The sequence below is a fragment of the Aspergillus ochraceoroseus genome (assembly GCF_002846915.1).
Source record: "Aspergillus ochraceoroseus IBT 24754 chromosome Unknown P175scaffold_1, whole genome shotgun sequence".
NCBI classification, from domain to species: Eukaryota; Fungi; Ascomycota; class Eurotiomycetes; order Eurotiales; family Aspergillaceae; genus Aspergillus; species Aspergillus ochraceoroseus.
Genome location: NW_024468476.1, coordinates 3,316,458 through 3,338,348, shown reverse-complemented (window position 1 = coordinate 3,338,348; position 21,891 = coordinate 3,316,458). Strand labels below are relative to the sequence as shown.

Genomic DNA, 21,891 nt, shown 5'->3' with positions numbered 1-21,891 from the left:
TGTAGTATTTGGCGGTGCGGTTTCACATGAATATGGTGTCAAGTCATAAATGCAAGGATAGGGCCAAGTGCACGATAACCCTTACATCCAAGCATGTACAAGAGAGGCGGGGGGGGGGGGGGGGGGAAGGTATGTCATAGTTTATGCGGGATCGTCCTCAATATTTACGTCCAGTTGTCTTTGCAACATCTGCATGGCCTGCTTTCGCATACACGTATCAACCCACCAATTCCCCAGTGGATCTTTTCCGACAATGACTGCTCCCGTAAACCGTAAGGGCTTATCACCGCGGACATGAACATTTTGAACGATGCAAGTTGGGCTGCAGGCAGGTGAAAGGTCACCGTCTCTTTCCATACGTGCTGCAGAGAAGTCGATGTTGAAGAACTTTCCCTTATGCCAGTTCGAAAAGGTAAACAGCTCCATTGTTGGATCTCCAATAAGAGGGAAATGGCCATCCCTCTTCATCAAGGAGGCATGAGCTTCAATCTGCTCTCTCTCTCGCTGCACGGTGAGACACTGGCGAAGTCGCCATGCGAGTGCACTGAGTTTCATTGTACAGGCTTCTCCCGCAGGAAGCAAGGTATAACACGGTAACCCGGCATTGCCAATGTATATGCCGTCACGGGCTGGAAGGTAAAGCGACCGTACGCCCATGATGTTTAGCAACGCCAGTAGACGATCGGGCGCCGTTCCGTGGGCTTCAGCGGCCATCCTTGTCCACCAGGCGACCAAGACATCACCTTCGCTAATAAATGGATCCTTCCCGTCGGGCAGATCGTCGCCTAGCTCCTGCATGAGGTCCGTCCTCATCTGGGTCAAGAACTCTCCAGGGACGCAGAGAAGGCGTTTTTCATAGTCAGGGTACCAGAACTGGTCCCACAGGTCCCGAACAACAAAAACCACAGTTCCCCATGTTGACAGGATGTCTTTGAAAAGGACAAACTGGTCCGGGTTTCCTGTTTCACCTACACGCTCTAGCGGGTCCTCGCGAAACCCTGCGAACTCCGGGACCACCTCTGCCGTCTTGCCGCGCATGGTTGCAGCCCACGCCTGGAGAATTGCAGCCGTTCCAGTAGCGTCTGTGAGTGTGCAGGGATAGGTCATGGTGAGGAGCGTGGCATTCTCGAATGTCACCGTGTGGATGGCCAGCTGGGGTATGTCTGCGCCTAGCCAGTCGTCTATTGTCCTGGGAGAGCCTGGATATGTGACGAATGGGAGTAAGTCCATCGTAGACTCTGGTAAAATGCTTGGTTTACGTGTTCCCTGCGGCAAATGGCGGAACACTGGGTGATTTTGAAGTTTCGTATCATGCTTGGTGCTGGTGAAGAGAACACCAGGTCTCTCCTCGCTGAAACCACTGGGGATATGGTATTCAAGCTGGCCCGAGTCCTGCTGCTTGTAGATTGTCTATATGAATAGCTGTCGCGGCTGCTTAGGGGGGAAGGGTTAACCAACGTTTTTTCGAAGCCGCGCTCCCAATTTCCTCCAGCCTCCAGTCTGCAGTAGCCTTTGAAAGGCATCTTCAAGCACTTGTTGGTCCAACACTGCATCAAACTGGAATGTCAGGACCTGGGAGTACACCTGGTTGTGATCGCCGATATCCCAGCTGTGTAATGGGATGACCGTCTCGGCCTCGGTCTTGGGGGGAACTTGCTTCGTTCTTGAAAACCAGTTCCACATCGTGGTAGTGTTGATTTGAATTGGCTACGGAGAGCGATACTGATCACTCTCAAGGTCTCAAGTCAGGGTATATATGTACCTATCTATTCCTCCAGTATAGTGTTCACCATAGCAACACGGGCTCGAGAGATGCCGGATGTATTGCTTGTAACTTCCCGCTTTATTAGAGTAGCCTACACCCTGATTCTCTGTGAATCAATGCCCGGACTACTACGTCTGACTGAACCAAGTATAAAGATCCAGGTGGGAAATGCCAACAAGCTGCAAGGGTTGCTGGTGCACGACTCTAGGGCCGTTACGGTACATACAAATAGGCGATAGTTGCAATAACTCGACGCTACATTGCGGACACCCCCTATCTTCGCGAGACGTGTTGATAGATGCATGCTTTTTTGGTGCAAGGGAACGTATCTCAGTGGAAACTGGCAGTCCTTGCAATTCAGTCTGTCTCTGTCACTGCCTATTTACCTCTGCATATGTACATCCCAGGACATGTATAATGCCCCCTTGCTTGTCCAATATCAAGCAAAGTAATCCATGCATGAGCTATAATCTCACCTTACCCACTATGCATGATTAGTATTATTATTATTTGGCAGTTTATTTTTATCATTGACAAGAAGTACCGGGCCCATTCGAGTACCGTACCCGAGAGAGTATGTTTAAAAAACAAAAAAAAAAAAAAAAAAAAACAAAAAAAGGCGTCCGATTTCTTCATCTTCACTGGTAAAAAGCGTCAGCCATGTTACTGGATTACTTTCGTATTCTCCGTCCAACGGACCTGGCTCCTCTAGTTGGAATCCTGCTCAGTACTCTCGTGTTATACCTCGCGTTTCCTATCACTCGCCGGGCAAAGCTTCCCTTGATCAACGGCAAAAGACCAGGCGAAATTTGGGCCACTGATGCGATAAATCGGTTCCTCTCGGATTCTGAGAGTCTCCTGAAAGAGGGATTCGAGAAGGTAAAAAGCCCTCGCCCATTGTCTTGCAGCTATTAACCTCAATCTAGTCGGAAAATGGGTTCTATCTGGGAACAGACAATGGGACAATGCTTATATTACCGATGAGATATGCGACGTCTATCCGGGATACGACCGGCTTGAGTTTCTCCTTGTTTGCCAGAGATGTAAGACCCTTCTGCCTGGAGAAGCAGCATCAATCAATCAATCAATCAATCAATCAATCAATCAACTCGCAATTAACACGATGCTTAGTTATTCCATTGGCATATCGGCGGGCTGGAAGCCTTTCAACCCAACCATGTGGTGCATGAAACGGTCAACAAGAAGCTCACACGTAAACTTGGTATGCAGAACGAGCTTGCGCCTTTGAGCTGTTGGAACATTTCTCTCTGACCGGGCTAAATTGCAGAAAGCTTGGTCGATCCGTTGTCGGCGGTTACGGCAGCAACCCTTCGAGAGCACTGGGCAGATTGTTCCGGTAGGACTAAAGATATCTTGCTTGCATTATTATTGTTTCATCCAAGGGGGTTGAAGAAGAGTGACTGGCTAACCGAGCCAACCCCCCAGACTGGTCCAAGATTACCCTTTCCGATAGCATCCTTGCAATCTTCACCAAGGTGTCGTCCCGGGTCTTCCTGGGCGAGGACCTGTACCAAACCCCCGAATGGATCCAACTGCTGCAGGATTACATGGTCGACTCGTACGTGGCTGTTGGGTCCTTGCGTCGCTGGCCAGTTCCCTTCCGTCCGCTCGTGGCAAACTTTCTGCCTTCGGTGCACAAGGCCAGGAAGCTCATCCAAGGCGCGCGCGACATCATCAACCCCGTGGTCGAGGAGCGGCGAGCCGCCCCGGAGACGACGACTGAGACATGCGGGCTGGACTGGATCGACGAAACTGCTTCGGCCCTCGGGGTGCCGTACGACCCTGCCGTGGCGCAGCTGGGTCTGTCCCTGGGCTCGGTCAACACCGGGGCCGACATGGTGACCCAGCTGCTGTTCGACATCTGCGGGCAAGAGAAGTTGGTCCGGGACCTGCGCCAGGAGATCATCGCCGTGCTGCGGCACGAGGAGGAAGAAGTTGCCGCCGCGATGAGCGAAGACAGCGGGTCTCGAAAGACCTCGCGCAAGGCGCTCCTGTACAAGCTAAAGCTCCTCGACAGCGTGATGAAGGAAAGCCAGCGGCTCAAGCCTTTAGCCTCCGGTAAGAATGCGGAATTTTTTTTTTTTTTGTTTTTTTTTTCCCCAGCTAACTGTCGCGACCAAAGTCATGGTAACCAGAACGGCGCAGCGTGAAGTCACGCTGCCAGAGGGGATTGTCCTTCCCAGGGGCTCCTATGTCGGCATTTCCAACTATGAAATGCGTAGGGCCGGTTCGCCCATGGGGGCCGAGTTCGATGGCTATCGGTATTATAACCTGAGAGAGTCCACTGGCGACGAAACATGGACGCAGTTTGTGTCGACGGGCCCGAAGGTCATGGGCTTCGGGTACGGACAGTACGCCTGCCCAGGCCGATTCTTTGCATCCGATCAAATTAAAATCTTCATGTGCCATCTGTTGCTCAAGTTTGATTTTAAACTGCCTCCGGGTGAAGGCCGGCCGCCCGTCTACACATCTGGCTTTAGCTTGATTGCCAACCCAACGGCGCAGATTCTCATTCGCAAGCGAGAAGCAGAGGTAGATCTGGATGCTATCCTCGGACTGTGAGAATCGATTTTTTTTTTTTTTTTTTTCTTTTTTTCTGGCTCGATAGCAATGCGAAAAGGGGGTGTGTGTGGTATGCAGACAGAATCGGGGCGGTGGTTTAATTGCATGCGTCACTATAGCCCTGTATAGGTCATTATATTGGCCTGCATTTGAGTTATCCTTTTATGTCGCTATACTTCCCCAATTATTCAGGAATTCTTTAGAGAATCTACGCTGCAGTTCCATATCCTACCTAGGCAGCTGCCGATGACTGTGCGAGGTTTCGCAATGCGTTTGAATCAGCGCAACTTTTCCCTCCAGTCAACTATAGCCACGGCGAGTAGAATGGTACAAGTAATGCAATAGCTACAATACACGGAACACTTAGAACTATAGTTGGAGATCCAAGAGCCGAGCAGCGCATGCCACTGCCGGCCGAACCAAGTTGAAGCCTCGTCTACCTGCGAAATTACAAAGGGTTCCTATGCAGGATCAATGGAAGAATGGTAATAGACGCTGAAATAGACGCCCGTTTTCTCCGAGTACGCAAGCGAGACGTACTGCACCAGGGTTGTCGTCTCCGCGACATTAGCATGGGGACTGGAGAGGCCCTTCGATTAGCAATGGACGTCCCAATTCAGGTGGGTGGGATGGGAAATATAACATACAAGTATTGCTGAACCGTTGGGATAAAGGTCTCAGCCAAGTTATTCCACCCCAGGTATTTGTAGAACGTCACAATGGCCTCCAGGTTTTCCATATCATTTTGGCCGTGCAGGATAAAATACCATTTAGGGTTGGGTACCACCGTGCCTCCGGGGGCCAGCTCGTAGTTCCAGATGCCAACGGCCATTTTATCCTAGGGAGATAACGTCAATAAAACCTCGTGTGCCTGTTCGTCGGATGTGGTGTCCTACGGTATCTTGAGTCAGCAGCTGCCAGAGCTCCTTTGCAAAGCCCAGACCTCGCTGGATCGTGCGGTCGTGGGCGAATTTCCCACCCAGCGTCCAGATATCTTCCATCTTGGCCCAGGTAATGTCCTGAATGGTGTTGTACACCTTCAGGCGGGATTTGGATGGCGCAGTAAAGTCAAACCCAATGAAGGAGTAGTGGTTGTACATCCCAGCGCCTTCCAGGTATTCATGCACACTGTTCAATGCTTGGGAGCAGTTCATAACATCTCCGCCGCTCTGGATGGCATGGTCGAGTAGCTCTCGGAACGACTTTCCTGTCGTATATCCCCTGAGCGCAGGGTAGATATAGCATTTAACGGTTACCTCTCCTCCTTTCAGATCCAAGCCAAACGAGACCAGATTTTTAAATCGCGAGATGGGCAGCTCGGCGATATTGACGGCGGCAGCTTCCTCGGAGCTCAACGTCAACGTGTTGACAAAGTGGGTGAAAAGACGAGTATCAAAGTCCTTGAGATGCAACTGAGACATAACATCCATCGCCTTGGACACCGTGTCTATGTTCAGCGGATCCATCGATGTGCCCGAAACATCGCTGACAGGCTCCCACCCAATCCGACAGGCGGGGGGGCTATTGTCCGAGTAGTTGATGCTGAACTCGACAGGCACCCCACAGTATGTGATAAATGAGTCCCATTGATTCGGGTAAGGGCCTAAGAACGGGACGACGAAAGTTTTATAGAGACTCATGTAAAGATATTGCTGTTGCAGGTCATACTGGGCAGATTGGAACACTCGAGCGAGAAGGGGTGCGGTTCTCTGCCACCACTCCTGCTCGTGCCCATTCTTAAACCAAAAGTATCTCTTGGGGTTGAAAGCATCGACGGCATGGTCTATTTTCTGGGACGATTCTGCAGTCGTGGGAGTGGAAGCAGGGACCGTCATTGTGATGTTTGTGGTGTGGTCCTTCGAACAGCCAGAAAGAAAACGTCCCTGGACGATATAGAAGTATAGAGAAGTACGAGTAGAAAACTAACTATATCTGTTTTACCTAGCGAAATACTTAGCTTAGCACCTTCATGGATCTTGTGTCTAATCCAGGAATACCCTAGCTATTGGGGAAATGGCCCAAAGGGATAAGTGGAAATGGTTCTTGCGGTGAAAACATTGGATGCAGATGGCTGCAGCAGCTGACGTTGACGATGAGTAGGTTTGTGTTCAATAGTTTCAATGCACCTATATGCCTCATAGGACGAATATATGTGTGCTGTCATGCATGTCTCTTATATCGAGAGCATACCTACACACACATATATCCAAAGTAAGGGGGGGGGGGGCGGGGGATACAGCATACTTGACGTATCTCTCCCCTATAGGTGTCAGTCTCCTACATTCTTCAGTAAGCACCAATCTGCATCTATTAGCTTCCAGTATTCAGCTGATTGTTGAATACTCTCTCACCGTTCCGGCATCAATGTGTCCCCTGTGAGTTGTGAGCAGTACAGAGCTAAATTAATTGGAACTACCCCTTTCGTTCGATACGTCGATGCTCTTAGGGCTTCAAATCACAATATGCGAGCACTATGCCCAGTGGCTCTGCAGACGAGCGCTGTGCAAGCATCGCATGGGATTTGGAGGGTTAGAAGCAATGGTATTAATGCTTAGGTTTGCATAAACGAGATAGATAAAAATCTGCCGCAGTGCCCGTACACAGTCCATGTTTCTCGTCAGACGTAAATCCTATTCGCCTGTTGAATTACAGCTGTATGAATCTCCTTTATTATGCGACTTCATCCCTGGATTCTTGCTGGTAAGACGCTCAGGTCAGCTTGACCGTATATTTAATCAATGTCGCTAGTAATGGGCTGGCTGGTCATGGAGACTCTTTCACATCGAAAATAGAGCACGGAGGGGTCTTAAAACTCATCATGGCTGTCGACGCAGTTCCAGCGGCCCCGACTCCCGCAGACCAGCAACGCATAACAGCACTCCCTGAGCTCAATGCTCAGTTGTATGAGAATGCAGAAGCCCTCGCTGGTGATGTAATAGAGAGCTTAAAGCAGGCTGGGACGTGTGTGGTGCGCCAGGTGTTCCCTCGCGAAGTGGTTAGCAATATTGAAGATGAACTTCGACCTTATTTTCAAGAGCACGGGAAAATCAAGAGTGAGTATCGACTTTCGTGGATGCCGGCACCGCTAATTCTAGCCAGCTATGGCAAAGGAAACGTCGATAACTACAGGCCTAGCAAGCAAGTCGGAAACATTCGCTCTTCGGGTCCTGGGGAATGCAATGTGGCACAACGTGATGGAGTATTTTCTGATCTCCAGGACCGGACCCTACTGGGTAGGTTATGATCATAGACGAAGCAGAAGGCAGATGGGGATTTCCTGTGTACAAATACTAAAACCCTTTTCCCGAATATCAGAACGGCTCCACGCCATTTTATTGCGACAGCAAGCCCCAGCTTGATAGCACGCTATGTTTCCGCGTTGGGCCAGGTGCCAAAGTCCAGGGCCTGCACAAGGATGACATGAGCCATCATAATTGGCAGAAACAAGCTCAAGAGTATGAACAAGGGCGAGATGCATCGTGTGTTTTCTTTGTCGCACTGACCAAGACCACGCATGCGAACGGCGCGACTCGCGTTATCCCGGGCAGCCATCTGTGGGATCATAGTGTTCCACCCCCTGAGGAGAGCAGAGTCCCTCCAGCTCCTCAGTTGGAGCCCGGTGATTGTCTTCTCACCCTGGGAACCACTTACCATGGTGCTGGTGGCAACACGACGGCTGATGAGTACCGACTGGTTGCCTGCGCGTCAGCAACACGGTCCTGGCTCCGTCAAGAGGAGAACCAATATCTCTCGCACGATCCGAAGAAGATCAAGAATCTTCCTGTCTGGATTCAAAGATTCATCGGATTTACTTGTGGGGAGCCTTATATGGGCTGGGTGGACTTGGCTGATCCTCTTCATGCGTTCATTCCTGAAGCGGAAGAGTTCCATGATATCAATCGTTGAGATTATTATAGACCACGGTCGTGATATGAATGAATGATCTCTTCCCTATCTACTTCATCTGTTAATCAGAAGAGGGCCGGTGTTTCAACGACGAAATGCAGGGCTGCTTACTCCCATAATGTGTACTCATTTTGGCAACCAGATCAGGGTCAGATTCAATCAGTCAATTCTACTCTCGCAGAGCCAGGGCATAATAACAGAGACTGACGCAGTAGCCTTTCACGAAACATCCGTATCCGATGATAGTAAGAAAGCCCATTGGTATCAGCCTGGGTTCTGTATACATAAAACATGACATACACTTCTTGACAGGCTTAACAAATATTTCCAATCTCCCTCTACATTTACGCGAGGAAGATCTTCCACCCTTCATCTCAACTCCCCACCGGCCTATGGCCCGAACATTCCTCACACTCCTGACAGCGCGGACAATACGAGCAAGAATTGAAAAATTGCAAGATTTAAGCTGTCGAGGACTCGGTATTTTCTTCGATAATAATAGCACTTGCATATGCTGTACTCGTGAATTATAACCTGAGTAAACTGGCTGTCTTCTTTTCTGGTCAGTCTGTGGTGCAGTGCTTCCTCTTTGCTATGCATGAGTTTAGCTATTCAAGGGCTTTAGACCTGTAGAATTAGAAGTACGTGGAAAAATAGAAGTGAACAAACTTATAAACGAACTCATGATATCTGTCTGTCAAAGGTTGTGATTCAAAAAATTAAAAAAAAAAAAAAAAAAAAAAACCCAAGTCGCCCAAAGATGCTTTGACCATCCATCTCTATCGTTGTCTATTATCTGATATAGCCAGGCATATGCCCATCGCGCACAAAGTTCGAATATCTCAAGCCTTTCCGTCACAGAACGAAATAACAGCCCATTTGCCAGTCCAAGCCCATTCACGCGACGTCGATCCACCACCCCCAGGGAGTTGGCGAAGCTTCTCGTCCTCTCCTGGTGCGAGGCCCACCACAGTATCTGCTTTGCACGTACGGAAAGACATTACACGGATACCTGAATTGGGACCTAGAGTGCCGATTGCGGTAGTAAATGGTGTTGTAGGGTCCCAGTCCGCCTGCAAAGTATATATTAGAATACCATTCTTCTCATAACTCCCAAGGAATCAATTCTTCGCAGGATCAAGAGAGAGAGAGAGAGAGAGAGAGAGACTCACGTCGCTAACCAGCTTTCGGTAGTTGAGGTCACCCTTGAATAGAACGAGCTCTGCATCCTTAAGATCTTCAAATAGATCAGGGGCAACGTGAGGCATGCGCCAGTATGAGCCACCGGCGGTCCAGAAGGGATGGGGCCGGATAACCAGCTTGCCCTCCGCGTGGAATCGGCTCCATTGCTCGAAAAGGAACTTCACCTCGGAGACTTCCTGGTCCAAAAGAGGAGTGTATTCCCTTCCAGACTCATCAGCGGCGGTGTAGAAGGACTGCGGGTCGGCAAGAGCTTGGATGAGGTCTACGAAATCACGAGGAATGACATCCGAGACGAACCAGGGAATGAGCTTGGGGCGAAGAACCACTGTGGTGGCGATACCCGCGGACAAAAGGTATCCTGCGAGAATGAGATCCACAAATAGCTCAAATCCGGCGTTGTCAAGCACGATGTCTACTCGGCGCTCGGCCTTCTTTTCCTTTTGTGCCTTGCGGAGAACGTCAAAGGCCGCGTCCATATCGTTGACGAGGATGTTCTTCTCCGCTGCCTTGCGAGCCTGGGACCCCTGAAGCTTCTGGATATCCTCGTAGGTAATAGAAGTCAACAGAGACAAGTCCGTAGCATTTCCCCACAGACAAATCTCACACATCTCCGCGAAGAGAAGCCGCTCCGCATCCTCGTTCAACTCCCCCTTCTCCGCCTCCAGAGCCAACTCCTTGTACCTTGCGGCCAATTCCAGCACAGCCGGACGAGACGATTTAAAGGTAGACATCTTCTGGCGGGAAAACACATCGTAGCCCTTCCAGTACTTCGACATGGCAAACAAGGTGCTTATACGTCTGTCTATTCCCGGACATGTCAGCACCAGGATTCGCACCCATTCCCATCTGAAACACGGCTCGACGCACATAGATAACACTCTGAGAAAAGCCAGGGGACATGGTGCCACTTGGGGTTCCCTCGCTGCTCTAATTCCTGATTGTATTCGGCGATTCCAGGCTCCCCGTCATCGACAAGGGGACTAAAAGACAACCAATCAGTCGGGTTCCAGATCCAAAACGAGCCCAATAGGCCAACAAAGAACAATGACTGACGTCAATTGCCTATCATGCTGAATCTCGTATTTCAGCGCGGCTAGTTTCTCGATGATTGACTTTCCTTCCTTGCGCTTCTCCTCGTCGGTGACATCGGCAACAGTGCGGTGCAGGTCATCAATGGCGCCAGTCTAGCTCGTAAGCCGAATTAGTGCTTTTAATTAGGTCCAAGCAAGGCATACGCACGACAATGACGGGCCAACGGTCGTTCACCGATTTGTAGGCAAAGCTCGACTTATCGGAGGTCAGGTATTGCGCTGGGGGAGAAAGGCGGGGCGGTTAGTCCGAGGCTTGAATTAAAAACAGAAACCAAAAAAAAGAAAAGAAAAAAATCAGTAGCAAAAGGACGACACCTACGAGTTTTCGGATCGAATTCCATCTTGATAGGATAGAGGATGGTGAGGAAGTAAAAGGGAAGAAGAAGATAGTAAGAGAGAGAGAGAGGGGAAGTCAAGAAGTATCGCGGGGTTGCGAAAGTTGGCGGGGAAAAAACAACTCAGCGGGTAACTAACTACAGTACTACATGTTGCTCGCAGCAAATCCGATTTCGAATACTAGGCTCGTGATATCCAGATTTAAAATTAACAACAGAGAAACTTCTTTTCCAAGTTCAAGCATGCGAAAAGTCTTGCGCATCAGCTTCAAAACACAATAGACCCCAAAATATGGGGAAAGCTGGGCTCGAGACCCAGGTAGATTGTTTCGCTATGCCAAAAAAAAAAAAAAAAAAAAAAAAAAAAAAAGAAAAAGAAATGTGAAATCATAAGTAATAGATACAGTACATTCGTATCCCAAAAGATCCGCCCAACAAAGGGACTGATAAAACTGTGGTTGCGAAATCCTGATCGTCTCAACTGTCATCCACGAACGCCATGCCATCCATACCCATCGCGCAAAAGCAGACGGAAGGATTTCACATCATAGACATGAGGGAATTCTGGGCATAAGCCTGGGAAAGAATTTAGCAATCGATTGCAAACCCGCCAGGTTCATTGGGATTCTTACCATTGGTTTAATGTCGGGATGAGGCACTGCCTCAAAGACCTGGTATTGCAGCTTGAGCTCGGGTCCAATGTTGATGAAAGCACCCTTGTTCTCCGTTGCATCGCAGTACCTGGGAGCCGAGAACACGGTAATGCACCGTCCATCATGCTCGACCTCATAGCCCCCCATGCGCACCTCGTGCGAGCGGATAATTGCCTCCAATCCGTTATTCTCGCAGAAGCGTTTGGTGACATCTGGACCGAATTGAATACCCACGCCCCGCTTGCTAGGTCCACGACCGGGTTGCGTCTGAGGATCCGTCCAGAGCATCTCCATCATCAATCCTGCCTGCCCGGGTTGTCGCTGGTTGTGGCGGTTCAACTTTCGAATATCATCCAGCGACGTCTTGTCGTCAGAGAACAGACCACCATGCAGAACAAGATACTTGCTGCCAATCAAGGTAGCCAGTGGTAAGGCGGAGAACGACTCGGAGAAGACCTTGAACATTGTTTCGTTGTACTTGGCCTTGCACTCCCCCTCGAATCCGTAAACCTTGTTCATGTCATCCGTTTCGTGATTTCCCCGGTTCAGGAAGAGGCCGTTCGGCCGCAGCCACTTGTACGCGTAGAGAAGCAGCGCGATTTCAGTAGACCACGAGCCACGATCCACAAAGTCACCGTTAAAGAGGTAAGCGTGTTTCTCCGTCGGGAAGCCGTTCAGTCGGAAGATTTCCAGCAGATCGAAGAATTGTCCTTGTCGTGCCATTAGCTCAGGCCCGGGTCGGGTAAATGTGAAGACAGGGGAAACGCCTACCATGAGTATCACCACAAACAGTCAACCGAGTACCCTGATCCACTCCAATCTCCACCATCGTTGGCTCTGCATAGACCAGATCCTTGACGGCCTTGACAATCTGGAAGGCGTATTTCCGGTGAATCTTCTTGCCGTTCTTGAATCGTTCAATCATATCGTCGATAAACTCCTGGGTCATCTCATTCTCCAGTCGCACGCCATCGTAAGCGGCATCGACGGGAATCGCATCGATATCCAAACTTTCGAACGCAGATGGGGGTTCCGAAACCTCAATGGCCTTCTCAAACTCCAGCCGTCTTACTAGCTTTTCGCATTCGGCCAACTTGAGCTTCGCATCACGGTTGGCGGGTTCGCGCTTCACGACGGCCTTGAAATCCTTAACGGCTTCGCGGTAGTGGAGGATCGCGGAGTTTGCGAGGGCTCGCCTCCAGTATGCCTAGATCGGCGTTAGATTGCACACGCTGCTCCTGCTGCCACCCCTCCAGTGAAGCCGACAAACCTTGATGTAGCCCGGATCAAGTTCTAGCGCTTTCGTAGCATCCGCGATCGCAAAGCCATATGCCTCGAGTTTGATGTGTGCCTGTATTTACCAAGGTATTATTAGCTCATTGGGCTCCTCCCCGACTCCTCCAATGCAGGTCGACGTACCTGAGCGCGGTTGCTGAAGAAAGAAGGCTCCTGGTCGTATTTCTCAATTGCCTTTGTGTAGAAATCAATAGCCGTGGGCCATTCATGCTGGGCGAATGCTTTATTCCCCTGCACCTTCAGCGCGTTGGCTGCCTCGAGATCCGGGGATGCCATGGTGGAGGGGCTTTGGGTAGGAGGGCACGAGAGCGAAGAGGGGAGGACGACTCGAGAGAAGCAGCTAGAATCAGAATGAAAGACCGGGAGAAAGAGATGTATAAAAAGAGTAGTTGTTCGGGTGTTAAGCAGTAGTTGGTTCTTCAAGTCAAGATATTAAATTAATTCTTGGTTTCTCTGGACAATTCCTCCAGTCTTGGCATTTTGCCGCCAACGGGGGGTTCGAGAAAAGCATCGAAAGAAGCAGAACCTCACCACTCCCGCATCTCTCAGCGAACGATTGTTTTCTGCAACCTCCACTTGCTACTTGCTTTTCAGTTTACGCGGATTCACAATTGTCCTCTACGCGCCTCCATCCATGTCCTTTTACGTCGCCCCCAGCCAGCAGCGCACCCTGCGCGCCTGCATGGTCTGCTCCCTGGTTCAGCTGCACAACGTGAGTTGGATTCCTCTGGAAACCCACTGGACTGGTATCTGAGTTAGCAAGATCTATCTCCTAACCCGCTTCCCATCTCTTTTTTTCCACTCCAGAAATTCATGCGCGAAGGCTGCCCGAACTGCGACAACGTGCTCGGACTGCGCGGGAACAACGACAACATCCAAGAGTGCACATCCCAGGTGTTTGAGGGTCTGATTACCATCCGGGATCCCGTCACAAGCTGGGTGGCTCGCTGGCAGCGATTAGACAGCTATGTGGCGGGGACATATGCTGTGAAGGTGACAGGATCGGTGAGTTGACCTGGGAAAAAGAATCTTCGATTCAACTCTACCAGACACACTAGGCTAATTGAATTGAATGTTGTTTTCACATGCAGCTGCCCGACGAAGTGATCTCAAACCTAGAAGATGCTGGGATCAAATACATCCCGTATGTCGCCTGTGCTTGTCTGTCCGTACTCTCGATACTTCCGCATGCTAACTTCGACGATGATATACAGGAGAGATGGCAGTACGGTTGAAGAGGAGGGTTGAGTGACGAGGCTACTACTACTACTACTATTTCATCGTGTCTTTCGAAACCAGCGTCCGTTGTTCTCTTTTAGAGTTTTTTTTTCTTTTTCTTTCTCTCTTTCCCCGAGGATAGTACAAGGGATATCCCTCTCTATCTCTGCTGTTTGCACAAAACTGGGAGTTATGGTTTTATTGGTTTGTTCAGTTATCGGGTTGAATACATGTAGGGTTGCCATCGGACTTTTTTTTTTTTTTTTTCTTTCTCGTCTCTACGGAGTACAGCTTTTTTTCATCAACTCTTAATGATTTCTCCATACACTTCTCTACAAAATACGGCCAATTGCGAATGTATAAATATATAATCATTTGCTTTTTCATAGCGTGGTCTGGCCACGTTAGAACTATCAAATCTCGAACGTAAAGACATCTATGTCATTTCAGACATGCAAAGGAATCATAACAACCCATCGCCCAAATTACCGATCATAACGCCACAAAAGTTGAAAACAAAAAAAAAAAAAAAAAGGTTAATGTATAAATAGCACGGGATGCAACCGCTCGCCGCGCCTTACAGGTCCTTGATGAGCTTCTCAACTCTCTCCAGGAGAAGATCGGCTGGAACAAGTTAGTCAGGGAACCTCCAGATCAACATGGTGAACGAGAATAACATACCGTGGTGCTTCTGGAAGATCAGCATGGGCCTGAGGCGAATCGCGCTCGCACCGCTGCCACCAATGTTGATACCAACGGACTTGGCCTTCGCCAGCATCTCATCGCGCTTGGGAGTATCCCAGGCAATGAAGGTACCCTGGTTCTTACCACGGAGGTTCTGCACGTGCTCAGGGTACTGCTGAGCCAGGCGCTCAAGGCCAGCGTAGAGGTAGTCACCGGTAGCGGCCGTGTTCTCGACCAGGGACAGACGCTCAATCTCTTCGATGATGCCGCGGAAGATGAGAGCGCGAGCTGGGTCACCCATCCAGGTGTTGAACTGGCGGTAGGGCTTGTTGGGGAGCAGAGCGGGGTTACCGAAGTAGTAGCCGGCGGTCTGGGCCTTCTTGGAGAAGGTGACCATGTCGGGAGGAGTCTCGAGGTTCCAGTGGTCGTGGGCCCAGAACTTACCGGTAGCACCAACACCAGTCTGCACCTCATCGACGATGAAGAGGACGTTGTTGCGCTTGGTGATCTCACGGAGGCCCTGGAAGAAGGCAGGGGAAGCGTGGTTGTCACCACCCTCGGACTGGATGGGCTCCACGATCACCGCAGCGACGGGGTTGTGCCACTCCTTGATGAGGCGCTCGGCCTCCTGGAGGCAGCGCTGCTCCTCCAGGGCGTTTTCCTGAACGTGCTCCTCAAGAGGATACTTCAGGGAGGGGAAGGGGGCCTGAGGCCAGTCGAAGGCGGGAATATCGAGCTTGTGGATGGGCTTGCTGCGAGTGGTGGACAAGCTACCGAAGAGACGGCCGTGGAAGCCACCCTTGAAGGACATGATGGACAGATCGGGGGAGCCAGGAGCCTTGTTCACCATGGTGGACTGGAGCTCCTCCTCGGAGAATTCCTTCTCGGGACCACCACGCTGCTGCTGGCGGTAGTACATGAAAGCGGCCTTGTAGGCGATCTCGTTGGCATCGGAACCGGCCATCGCAGTGAAGACCTGGTTCATACCCTTAGGAGCGACCTTCAGGATACCGGTCTTCAGGATACGAGCCCAGTCGGCGGAGGGGAAGTTGCCAAGGGCAGGTCTGTTGATCAAGGCAGCGACCATCTCAGGGGAGGCGGCCACCTTTTGAAGGTGGGCGTTGTTGTAACCAACGGGAATGGAGGCAATTTGAGCATAGCTGTGTTCGGGGTCGTATGTGTGAGTACGTTGTCAAGTGGTTGGGGATATGGGAAGAGTCAGTCACTACTTACACATCAAGGAGCTTGTTTCCGTCAAGATCGGCGATGCTAGTCGTCGTTAGTCGCATTGAGACACCAGTGCGGGAAACACGCACGGAGAGAACTTACTAGTTTCCAATGGAGTTGGAGTAGTCGCAGAGCATGTTCAAGTTGCGGACATCAAAGGCCTCCTTGAGCTCAGCGGTAGCAGCCTGGTTCTTGGGGCCAGGGATGGCGGTCGACAGCTGGGGAGCGGAAGGCTCATTGGGGAAAAAAGGTTTCTCTGCCGCACGAAGCTGGGAGGTGGTGGTGAGAGTACGGACAGCAGGAAGACGAGCAGAAGCCCGGAGCTTGAAGCTAGAACGGAAGACAGCAGCCATCGTGACGATGAAATTCGAGACGAGTGTGAGAGAAGACGGGTGGGGGGGGTTCCCCAGAGAGATAAGGTGGCAGCGGAGATTCCGGATAAGAGAAGCTAGGAAGAGCTAATTGCACAGACGTCAAGGAGAGAGGAGATTAGAGAGTATGAATACAATTGAACCAACTCAAACCGAGGAAGGGAATGTTATCTTATATATGGAGGACGAACTGTTGGAGCTCGAGATCAGCTTTCTTCGGTCGGCGTTTTGCACCAATCAGCAGCCACAGCGCCACCGTGTCGGCGGGGAGCCTGGATGCCGGAATTCCCAGTCCACCGGCTTCTTTTTTGCTACTGTACTGTAGTCACACAAAAAGCTGGCTAATTCTTATTGATAACAATTTCATATCATCAGGCTAACTAACGATTAAGATTCGGACCAATGGAGCGCAGTAAGTACTCCGACCAAGGTAGTCGAGATTACAATCTGGAACGGGCGCTGCGCCTTTCCATTTACCTGCAATAGGAATCCAAAAACCGTTAGTACCAAGGTATATCAACGCCTATAGAATTATTCACAGGCAAGGGCTGAACAAACCGTTTTCATCCCAAAACTGGAGACTCCGTTCGCTCCGAGCGAGCAATTCAGGAGGAGCACCTCCTAAGACTGCTTGCATCTCAGCAAGATGGCATCCATCGTTCAAGTTACCTTCGGGATCCCGGGCTCTAAAAAGGTGTCGAGGCTCAAACAGATTCCAAATCTCCACCATTATCAGCTTCACAATGGGTCTGAGCGCCAATACGATTGCATGGGCTGTCTTACCACCATCCCAACTCATGTCTAAGATGACCTCAGGTGTCCGTATGGAGGAAATCTAGAGCAGCAAGAATATTCCGGATGGTAGTTCTCACCATGGCGCTGCTCATGACCCTATCTGGCAGCAGCCGGGTGAATGCACCAGACAAGTATGCACCCTCTCTGTATTTGGGCTCCGGGCCTGAAAGATTTCAATCAACGGTCGCAGGCATGCCTGGCCCGCGTGGTTGGACTGGATAGTTCTTAAATGGTTGTAGATTTCGATCTCTCGGGTTGCTATTGTTGACGCTGTGTAAACCTTTAAAGCTATCTGGCCTGTTAGGTTGAGTACGCAAAATCAGGGGGGCATAACCACACAGTCGCGCTAGATCCATATCCCAACTTGCCGACTACTTGATATCGGTGGTTGAAGATCTCACCAATACGGACTGGATAGAATTTTTCAGGTCTGTAGGTTGGAATTGACTCTTCTTCGATAGGTAAGGAAGGGTCGACATTATCCCACCCGGAAGTAGGGAAGACACGCTTGCTGAATCGTGGAGATGAAAAACTGGAGACTGCGTTCTGATTAAACGAGAATCATGAGGTACGGGATAATGGGGTTTTCTTTAGGATGTTGAATAGTCGCGTTTTCTCCATGGTGTGTTGCTGGGTGACAAGGAATTACGACTTGTTTCGTCTCTTGACGCCAAACCGAATGCTTTAAGGCACATCCCAGGCAGCCAATCAACCATCCGTTGCATTGACAGAAATATACAATGGCAACCAGGCAACCAACAACTACTCCAAAGTCTACAGAGTATACAATATTGTATGTTGGAGTGCTGCACTCAGTGAATGCAACCAGCACCACCATAAAGCAGCATTACCATAAAGAAGAAGATAGCGACACGTGACTACTCTATATATTTAAGGTTACTATTTTCTTCTAGATCTCCATATTTCTTCCAAGCATCTCTCTATTTCCTAGTTAGATTAATTAAATCTATTTTGGTTAACTTTCTACCATCATAGTTTAATGACCTCTCATCAGGTTATAAGCCCTCCTTGAGGTTCTATTTTATGCTTTATAGACCTCCAAAACTCTTATTATATCCCTGTACTAGAGATCTGCTCCCTAATTAGATAGAGATCCTGGTAGAAATATTACCTACTATTATTATGTTACACCACCTAGGTAATAGTATATGGAAAATTTCTATAATTTAACTAAAATAGTAACTAAACCTACTGTCACGGTGCGAAGCCATAGTACCTATCTAGTTAGATTCTGCCTTGACTGTCCACCCTTATTCCTGTATTTAAGCCATATTGTCCTTGATCCTGTTATAGCTCTTTAAGCTACGTCCTGTCTATTACCTGATACCTATTATTCTGCTGTTCTATCTAGTTAGCTCCTAGTTAATAAATATCTAAATCTAACTCTACCCCCTGACATTATATAGCTCCTCTCTACTAGAAGTTAATTACTGCTATCATGCCTGCCTTACTACTTATACTGCCTGAAGGCATGGAAACCCTCCTATATAATGCTCCTAATAAATTAAGATAGTATATTACTAAGATATACTAGTTCTCTACTATTATTATAGAAAAACTCTATAAATTATCTACTCTATACTCTACTATTACTAACCTTCTTGACCATATTTAATAGAAAGATAATATAATTAAGTACTAGAAGATACAAGCTAAAGAAACCTAATAGAAGCTATTTAAAGTACTTACTTAGAATAGCATGCCTTCTTAATTACTATCTCCTTCTAAAAGAGATACTAATATTACTGCCCCCCTTACTACTACTATTACTCTTACTATATCTATTCCTACTACTCAAACTTCTAAATAACTTCCTAACCTTAATAAGTTTAATAGCTAATAAAGTAACTTAAGACACTTTACTTCTTAAATTTACTAGAAAATAATTATAAATCTTAACTATTTCCTAACCCTAAATAGTAGAATAGCTTATATAACTAGTCACCTTAAAGGAACCTTATATACTTAAATCTTGCTATATATCTAAGATAGAATCTATAAATTAAGTAATTATACTAAGATTTTAGAAATCCTGGAGAAAGCTTTTAAAGATCTAAATTTAGAAGCTAATACTTATACTAACCTATTCTATCTCTAATAAATCTATTATAAGTTTAGTATCTTTTTTACTAAATTCTAATACCTTGCATTAGAAAGGAATATAAATAAAGATATCTTGCTTATAATTTTAAAATAGGCTATTAGCTAAGAACTTTAAGAGATATTAATATACTCTAAGGCCCTATTATAATACTATAACTTTGCTAATTACCTGTAAAATCTAGAAAATTACTACTACTATTATATAAGTACTGTCCTACCCTTATCTATAAAAAATTCCTAGCCTTCCTAACCTATCTTAAAGCTAACTCCTGCTACCTAAATTCCTATAATTCCTATTAATCCTATTATTGCTGCTACTCCTACTAAAGACCTAATAGACCTGTCTGTCACCCATCACCTTAATTATCAAACCCAACACCTGTATTACCGCTGCGGCAGCATTAACTACCTAGTAGGCAGCTGCCTGTACCCTGACCAAAGACTAACTAGCCATACCTCTATATCTACTACCAAACTAGACCTGTACCCCCTATTAACCAGAACCCTGCCTGCCAAACACCCTATATCCCCTAAATTAGAAAATAGAGTGTCCCTAACCTAAGCTATGATTAGGAATACCCCTAGCACTCCCTCTACCTATTAAAGGCTGCGATAGCTAGAATAATAGTAGAGGAGGAAAGTTACTAATCTAAACTAATAATCCTACCTATTAACCTAGAAACCCTTAATAAGATTTTACTAACCTTTACTATAATTAACTCTAGAGCTAAGAATAAATATTTTATAGATTATAATTAGGCTATGGATAACTAACTAGAAATACTACTATTAAGGAACCCTATCCTACTAAGGGGATTTAATAGTACTCTAGTAAAGTCTAGTAATATTATTTATTTTATTTATTTAATCTAAAGAATTTATAATTATATTAAAAAGGATACTACTTTTCTTATAACTTAACTTATATACTTTCCTATTATCCTTAGCTTACCTTAATTAAAGACCTATAACCCCTAGATTAAATTTACTAATTATACTATTCTATTTAAAAGCCCCTATTATAGGAAGTATTATAATATACCTCTAAAGCCTATAAAGATTTTAGTATTATATAATATACTACTAAAAGCTTCTCCCTAATACCTTAACTCCTACCCTAAACCTCTAAAGAACTAAGATATTACTAGAGTCTTAATTACTACCTATACCATATATGCCTATTATAAATACTAGATATTTGCTACTACTATTACTAATATTAAAGCTACTCTAAACCCTATTACTATTACTAAATCTAAGCTATAAGAGTAACTACCCCCTGAGTTTACTAAATTCTATAATATATTCTTACTAAAGGAGGCCAAGCACCTGCCACCCTACTAACCTAATAATCATAAGATTAAACTACTACCTAGAAAAATCCTACCTTTTAAGAACCTGTATAGCATGTCCTGAGATAAACTAAAAGTTCTAAAGGAATAGATTAAAGAGAACCTAAGAAAAGGTTTTATTTACCCTAGTTTCTTCCCTATTATATCCCCTATCCTATTTATAAAGAAACCTAAAGAAGGCCTATAATTTTATGTGGACTACCAAGCCCTAAATATAATTATTATAAAAGATTATTACCTGCTATTATTAATAAAAGAGATACTAAATAACCTAAAAGGGATAAGATATTTCTTAAAAATTAATATTATCTCTACTTTTAATAATCTATAGATTAAGAAAGGACAAGAATACCTTATTACCTTCTAAACTTAGTTAGGCCTATTTAAATCCTTAATAATACTATTCAGGCTTACTAAAGCCCTAGTATTATTTTAGAGATTTATTAATAAAGCCCTGTATAATTATCTAGATATTTTTTATACTATATATCTAGATAATATTCTAATTTATAGCTAAACTTGTATTAAATATACCTGTTATATCTAATAAGTATTAAAATACTTATAAGTAGTAGAACTTTATACTAAATTTAGTAAATATAAATTCTTTATGTGTAAGATAAAGTTCCTAGGACTAATTATAGGTAAAGATAGCTTCTAAATAGACCCTGATAAAGTAAAAATAATTACTAAATAAGAAATACTAACCTATCTAACTAATATTCAAGCCTTTATTAGCTTTAGGAACTTTTACTACTAATTTATTTATAATTTTTTAAAAATTATTAGACTATTAGTTAACCTAATTAAGAAGGATATTAACTTTAACTAGATATCTACTTACTAAGAAGTATTTAAATAACTAAAAGCTGCTTTTATAAATACTCTAATACTAAAATCTTTTAACTAGTTAAAAGATATAATTCTAGAAACTAATACCTTTAATTATATATCTACTAGAGTACTATTATAATATAATAATAAAGATATATTATATCTTATTATATTTTTCTCTAAGAAATATTCTATAATAGAATATAATTATAAGATTTATAATAAAGAATTATTAGCTATTATTTATTACTTTAAAGAATAGTACCTTAAATTAGAAGGGATTTTATTACTTATAAAGGTTATTATAGACTACTAGAATTTAAAGTATTTTATATTAATTAAGCTACTAAATTATTAATAAGCCTGCTAGTCTAAATTTCTATTAAGATTTAACTTCCAAATATATTACTACTCCAGGAAGTTAGGTACTAAGCCTAATATATTAACTAGGAAA

General features: G+C 46.1%; 9 protein-coding genes across 9 annotated transcripts; 3 read left to right on the top strand and 6 right to left on the bottom strand.

Moving 5' to 3' along the window:
* Window positions 1-141: 141 nt before the first annotated feature.
* Window positions 142-1,683, bottom strand: P175DRAFT_0506344 (uncharacterized protein; the record flags this gene model as incomplete). The annotated part of the gene is made up of 2 exons (XM_040898188.1): window positions 142-1,392; window positions 1,459-1,683. 2 exons carry the CDS (start codon window positions 1,681-1,683, stop codon window positions 142-144), a joined length of 1,476 nt encoding a protein of 491 aa, XP_040756154.1.
* Window positions 1,684-2,425: 742 nt separating this feature from the next.
* Window positions 2,426-4,362, top strand: P175DRAFT_0450671 (cytochrome P450; the record flags this gene model as incomplete). The annotated part of the gene is made up of 7 exons (XM_040894468.1): window positions 2,426-2,644; window positions 2,692-2,808; window positions 2,897-2,987; window positions 3,054-3,122; window positions 3,212-3,720; window positions 3,760-3,844; window positions 3,909-4,362. The coding sequence occupies 7 exons, from the start codon at window positions 2,426-2,428 to the stop codon at window positions 4,346-4,348; spliced, it is 1,530 nt and encodes a 509-aa protein (XP_040756153.1). The 3' UTR covers window positions 4,349-4,362.
* A 447-nt stretch (window positions 4,363-4,809) lies between these two features.
* Window positions 4,810-6,183, bottom strand: P175DRAFT_0528269 (uncharacterized protein; the record flags this gene model as incomplete). Its single annotated transcript, XM_040899594.1, has 3 exons — window positions 4,810-4,927; window positions 4,996-5,186; window positions 5,245-6,183. 3 exons carry the CDS (start codon window positions 6,181-6,183, stop codon window positions 4,810-4,812), a joined length of 1,248 nt encoding a protein of 415 aa, XP_040756152.1.
* A 1,266-nt stretch (window positions 6,184-7,449) lies between these two features.
* On the top strand, window positions 7,450-8,254 carry P175DRAFT_0428652 (uncharacterized protein; the record flags this gene model as incomplete). The annotated part of the gene is made up of 2 exons (XM_040893314.1): window positions 7,450-7,581; window positions 7,664-8,254. The coding sequence occupies 2 exons, from the start codon at window positions 7,450-7,452 to the stop codon at window positions 8,252-8,254; spliced, it is 723 nt and encodes a 240-aa protein (XP_040756151.1).
* Window positions 8,255-8,998: 744 nt separating this feature from the next.
* P175DRAFT_0471203 (damage-control phosphatase ARMT1 family protein) lies at window positions 8,999-10,944 on the bottom strand. The gene is made up of 6 exons (XM_040895075.1): window positions 10,868-10,944; window positions 10,697-10,767; window positions 10,511-10,641; window positions 10,325-10,437; window positions 9,427-10,259; window positions 8,999-9,327 (listed from the first exon to the last, which is right to left on the bottom strand). Exons 1-6 carry the CDS (start codon window positions 10,887-10,889, stop codon window positions 9,097-9,099), a joined length of 1,401 nt encoding a protein of 466 aa, XP_040756150.1. The 5' UTR covers window positions 10,890-10,944; the 3' UTR covers window positions 8,999-9,096.
* Window positions 10,945-11,427: 483 nt separating this feature from the next.
* ppt1 (protein serine/threonine phosphatase PPT1) lies at window positions 11,428-12,974 on the bottom strand (the record flags this gene model as incomplete). Its single annotated transcript, XM_040896382.1, has 3 exons — window positions 12,956-12,974; window positions 12,308-12,887; window positions 11,428-12,246 (listed from the first exon to the last, which is right to left on the bottom strand). Exons 2-3 carry the CDS (start codon window positions 12,483-12,485, stop codon window positions 11,429-11,431), a joined length of 996 nt encoding a protein of 331 aa, XP_040756149.1. The 5' UTR covers window positions 12,486-12,887; window positions 12,956-12,974.
* A 492-nt stretch (window positions 12,975-13,466) lies between these two features.
* spt4 (transcription elongation factor SPT4) lies at window positions 13,467-14,080 on the top strand (the record flags this gene model as incomplete). Its single annotated transcript, XM_040893126.1, has 4 exons — window positions 13,467-13,544; window positions 13,640-13,837; window positions 13,924-13,976; window positions 14,047-14,080. 4 exons carry the CDS (start codon window positions 13,467-13,469, stop codon window positions 14,078-14,080), a joined length of 363 nt encoding a protein of 120 aa, XP_040756148.1.
* Window positions 14,081-14,627: 547 nt separating this feature from the next.
* Window positions 14,628-16,314, bottom strand: gatA (4-aminobutyrate transaminase gatA; the record flags this gene model as incomplete). The annotated part of the gene is made up of 4 exons (XM_040893134.1): window positions 14,628-14,674; window positions 14,732-15,894; window positions 15,968-16,003; window positions 16,064-16,314. 4 exons carry the CDS (start codon window positions 16,312-16,314, stop codon window positions 14,628-14,630), a joined length of 1,497 nt encoding a protein of 498 aa, XP_040756147.1.
* Window positions 16,315-16,504: 190 nt separating this feature from the next.
* P175DRAFT_0528264 (uncharacterized protein) lies at window positions 16,505-17,131 on the bottom strand (the record flags this gene model as incomplete). Its single annotated transcript, XM_040899593.1, has 3 exons — window positions 16,505-16,651; window positions 16,718-16,809; window positions 16,891-17,131. 3 exons carry the CDS (start codon window positions 17,129-17,131, stop codon window positions 16,505-16,507), a joined length of 480 nt encoding a protein of 159 aa, XP_040756146.1.
* Window positions 17,132-21,891: the final 4,760 nt, after the last annotated feature.

What these genes read in the sequence shown, in the direction of transcription:
- P175DRAFT_0471203 (XM_040895075.1), bottom strand. Translation starts at nt 10,889, where the DNA reads ATGGAATTCGATCCGAAAACTC. An exon ending in CAGCATGATAGGCAATTGAC is followed by an intron (nt 10,438 to 10,510) that starts GTCAGTCATTGT and finishes GTTGTCTTTTAG; the next exon opens with TCCCCTTGTCGATGACGGGG. An exon ending in ACCGAAAGCTGGTTAGCGAC is followed by an intron (nt 9,328 to 9,426) that starts GTGAGTCTCTCT and finishes TATACTTTGCAG; the next exon opens with GCGGACTGGGACCCTACAAC.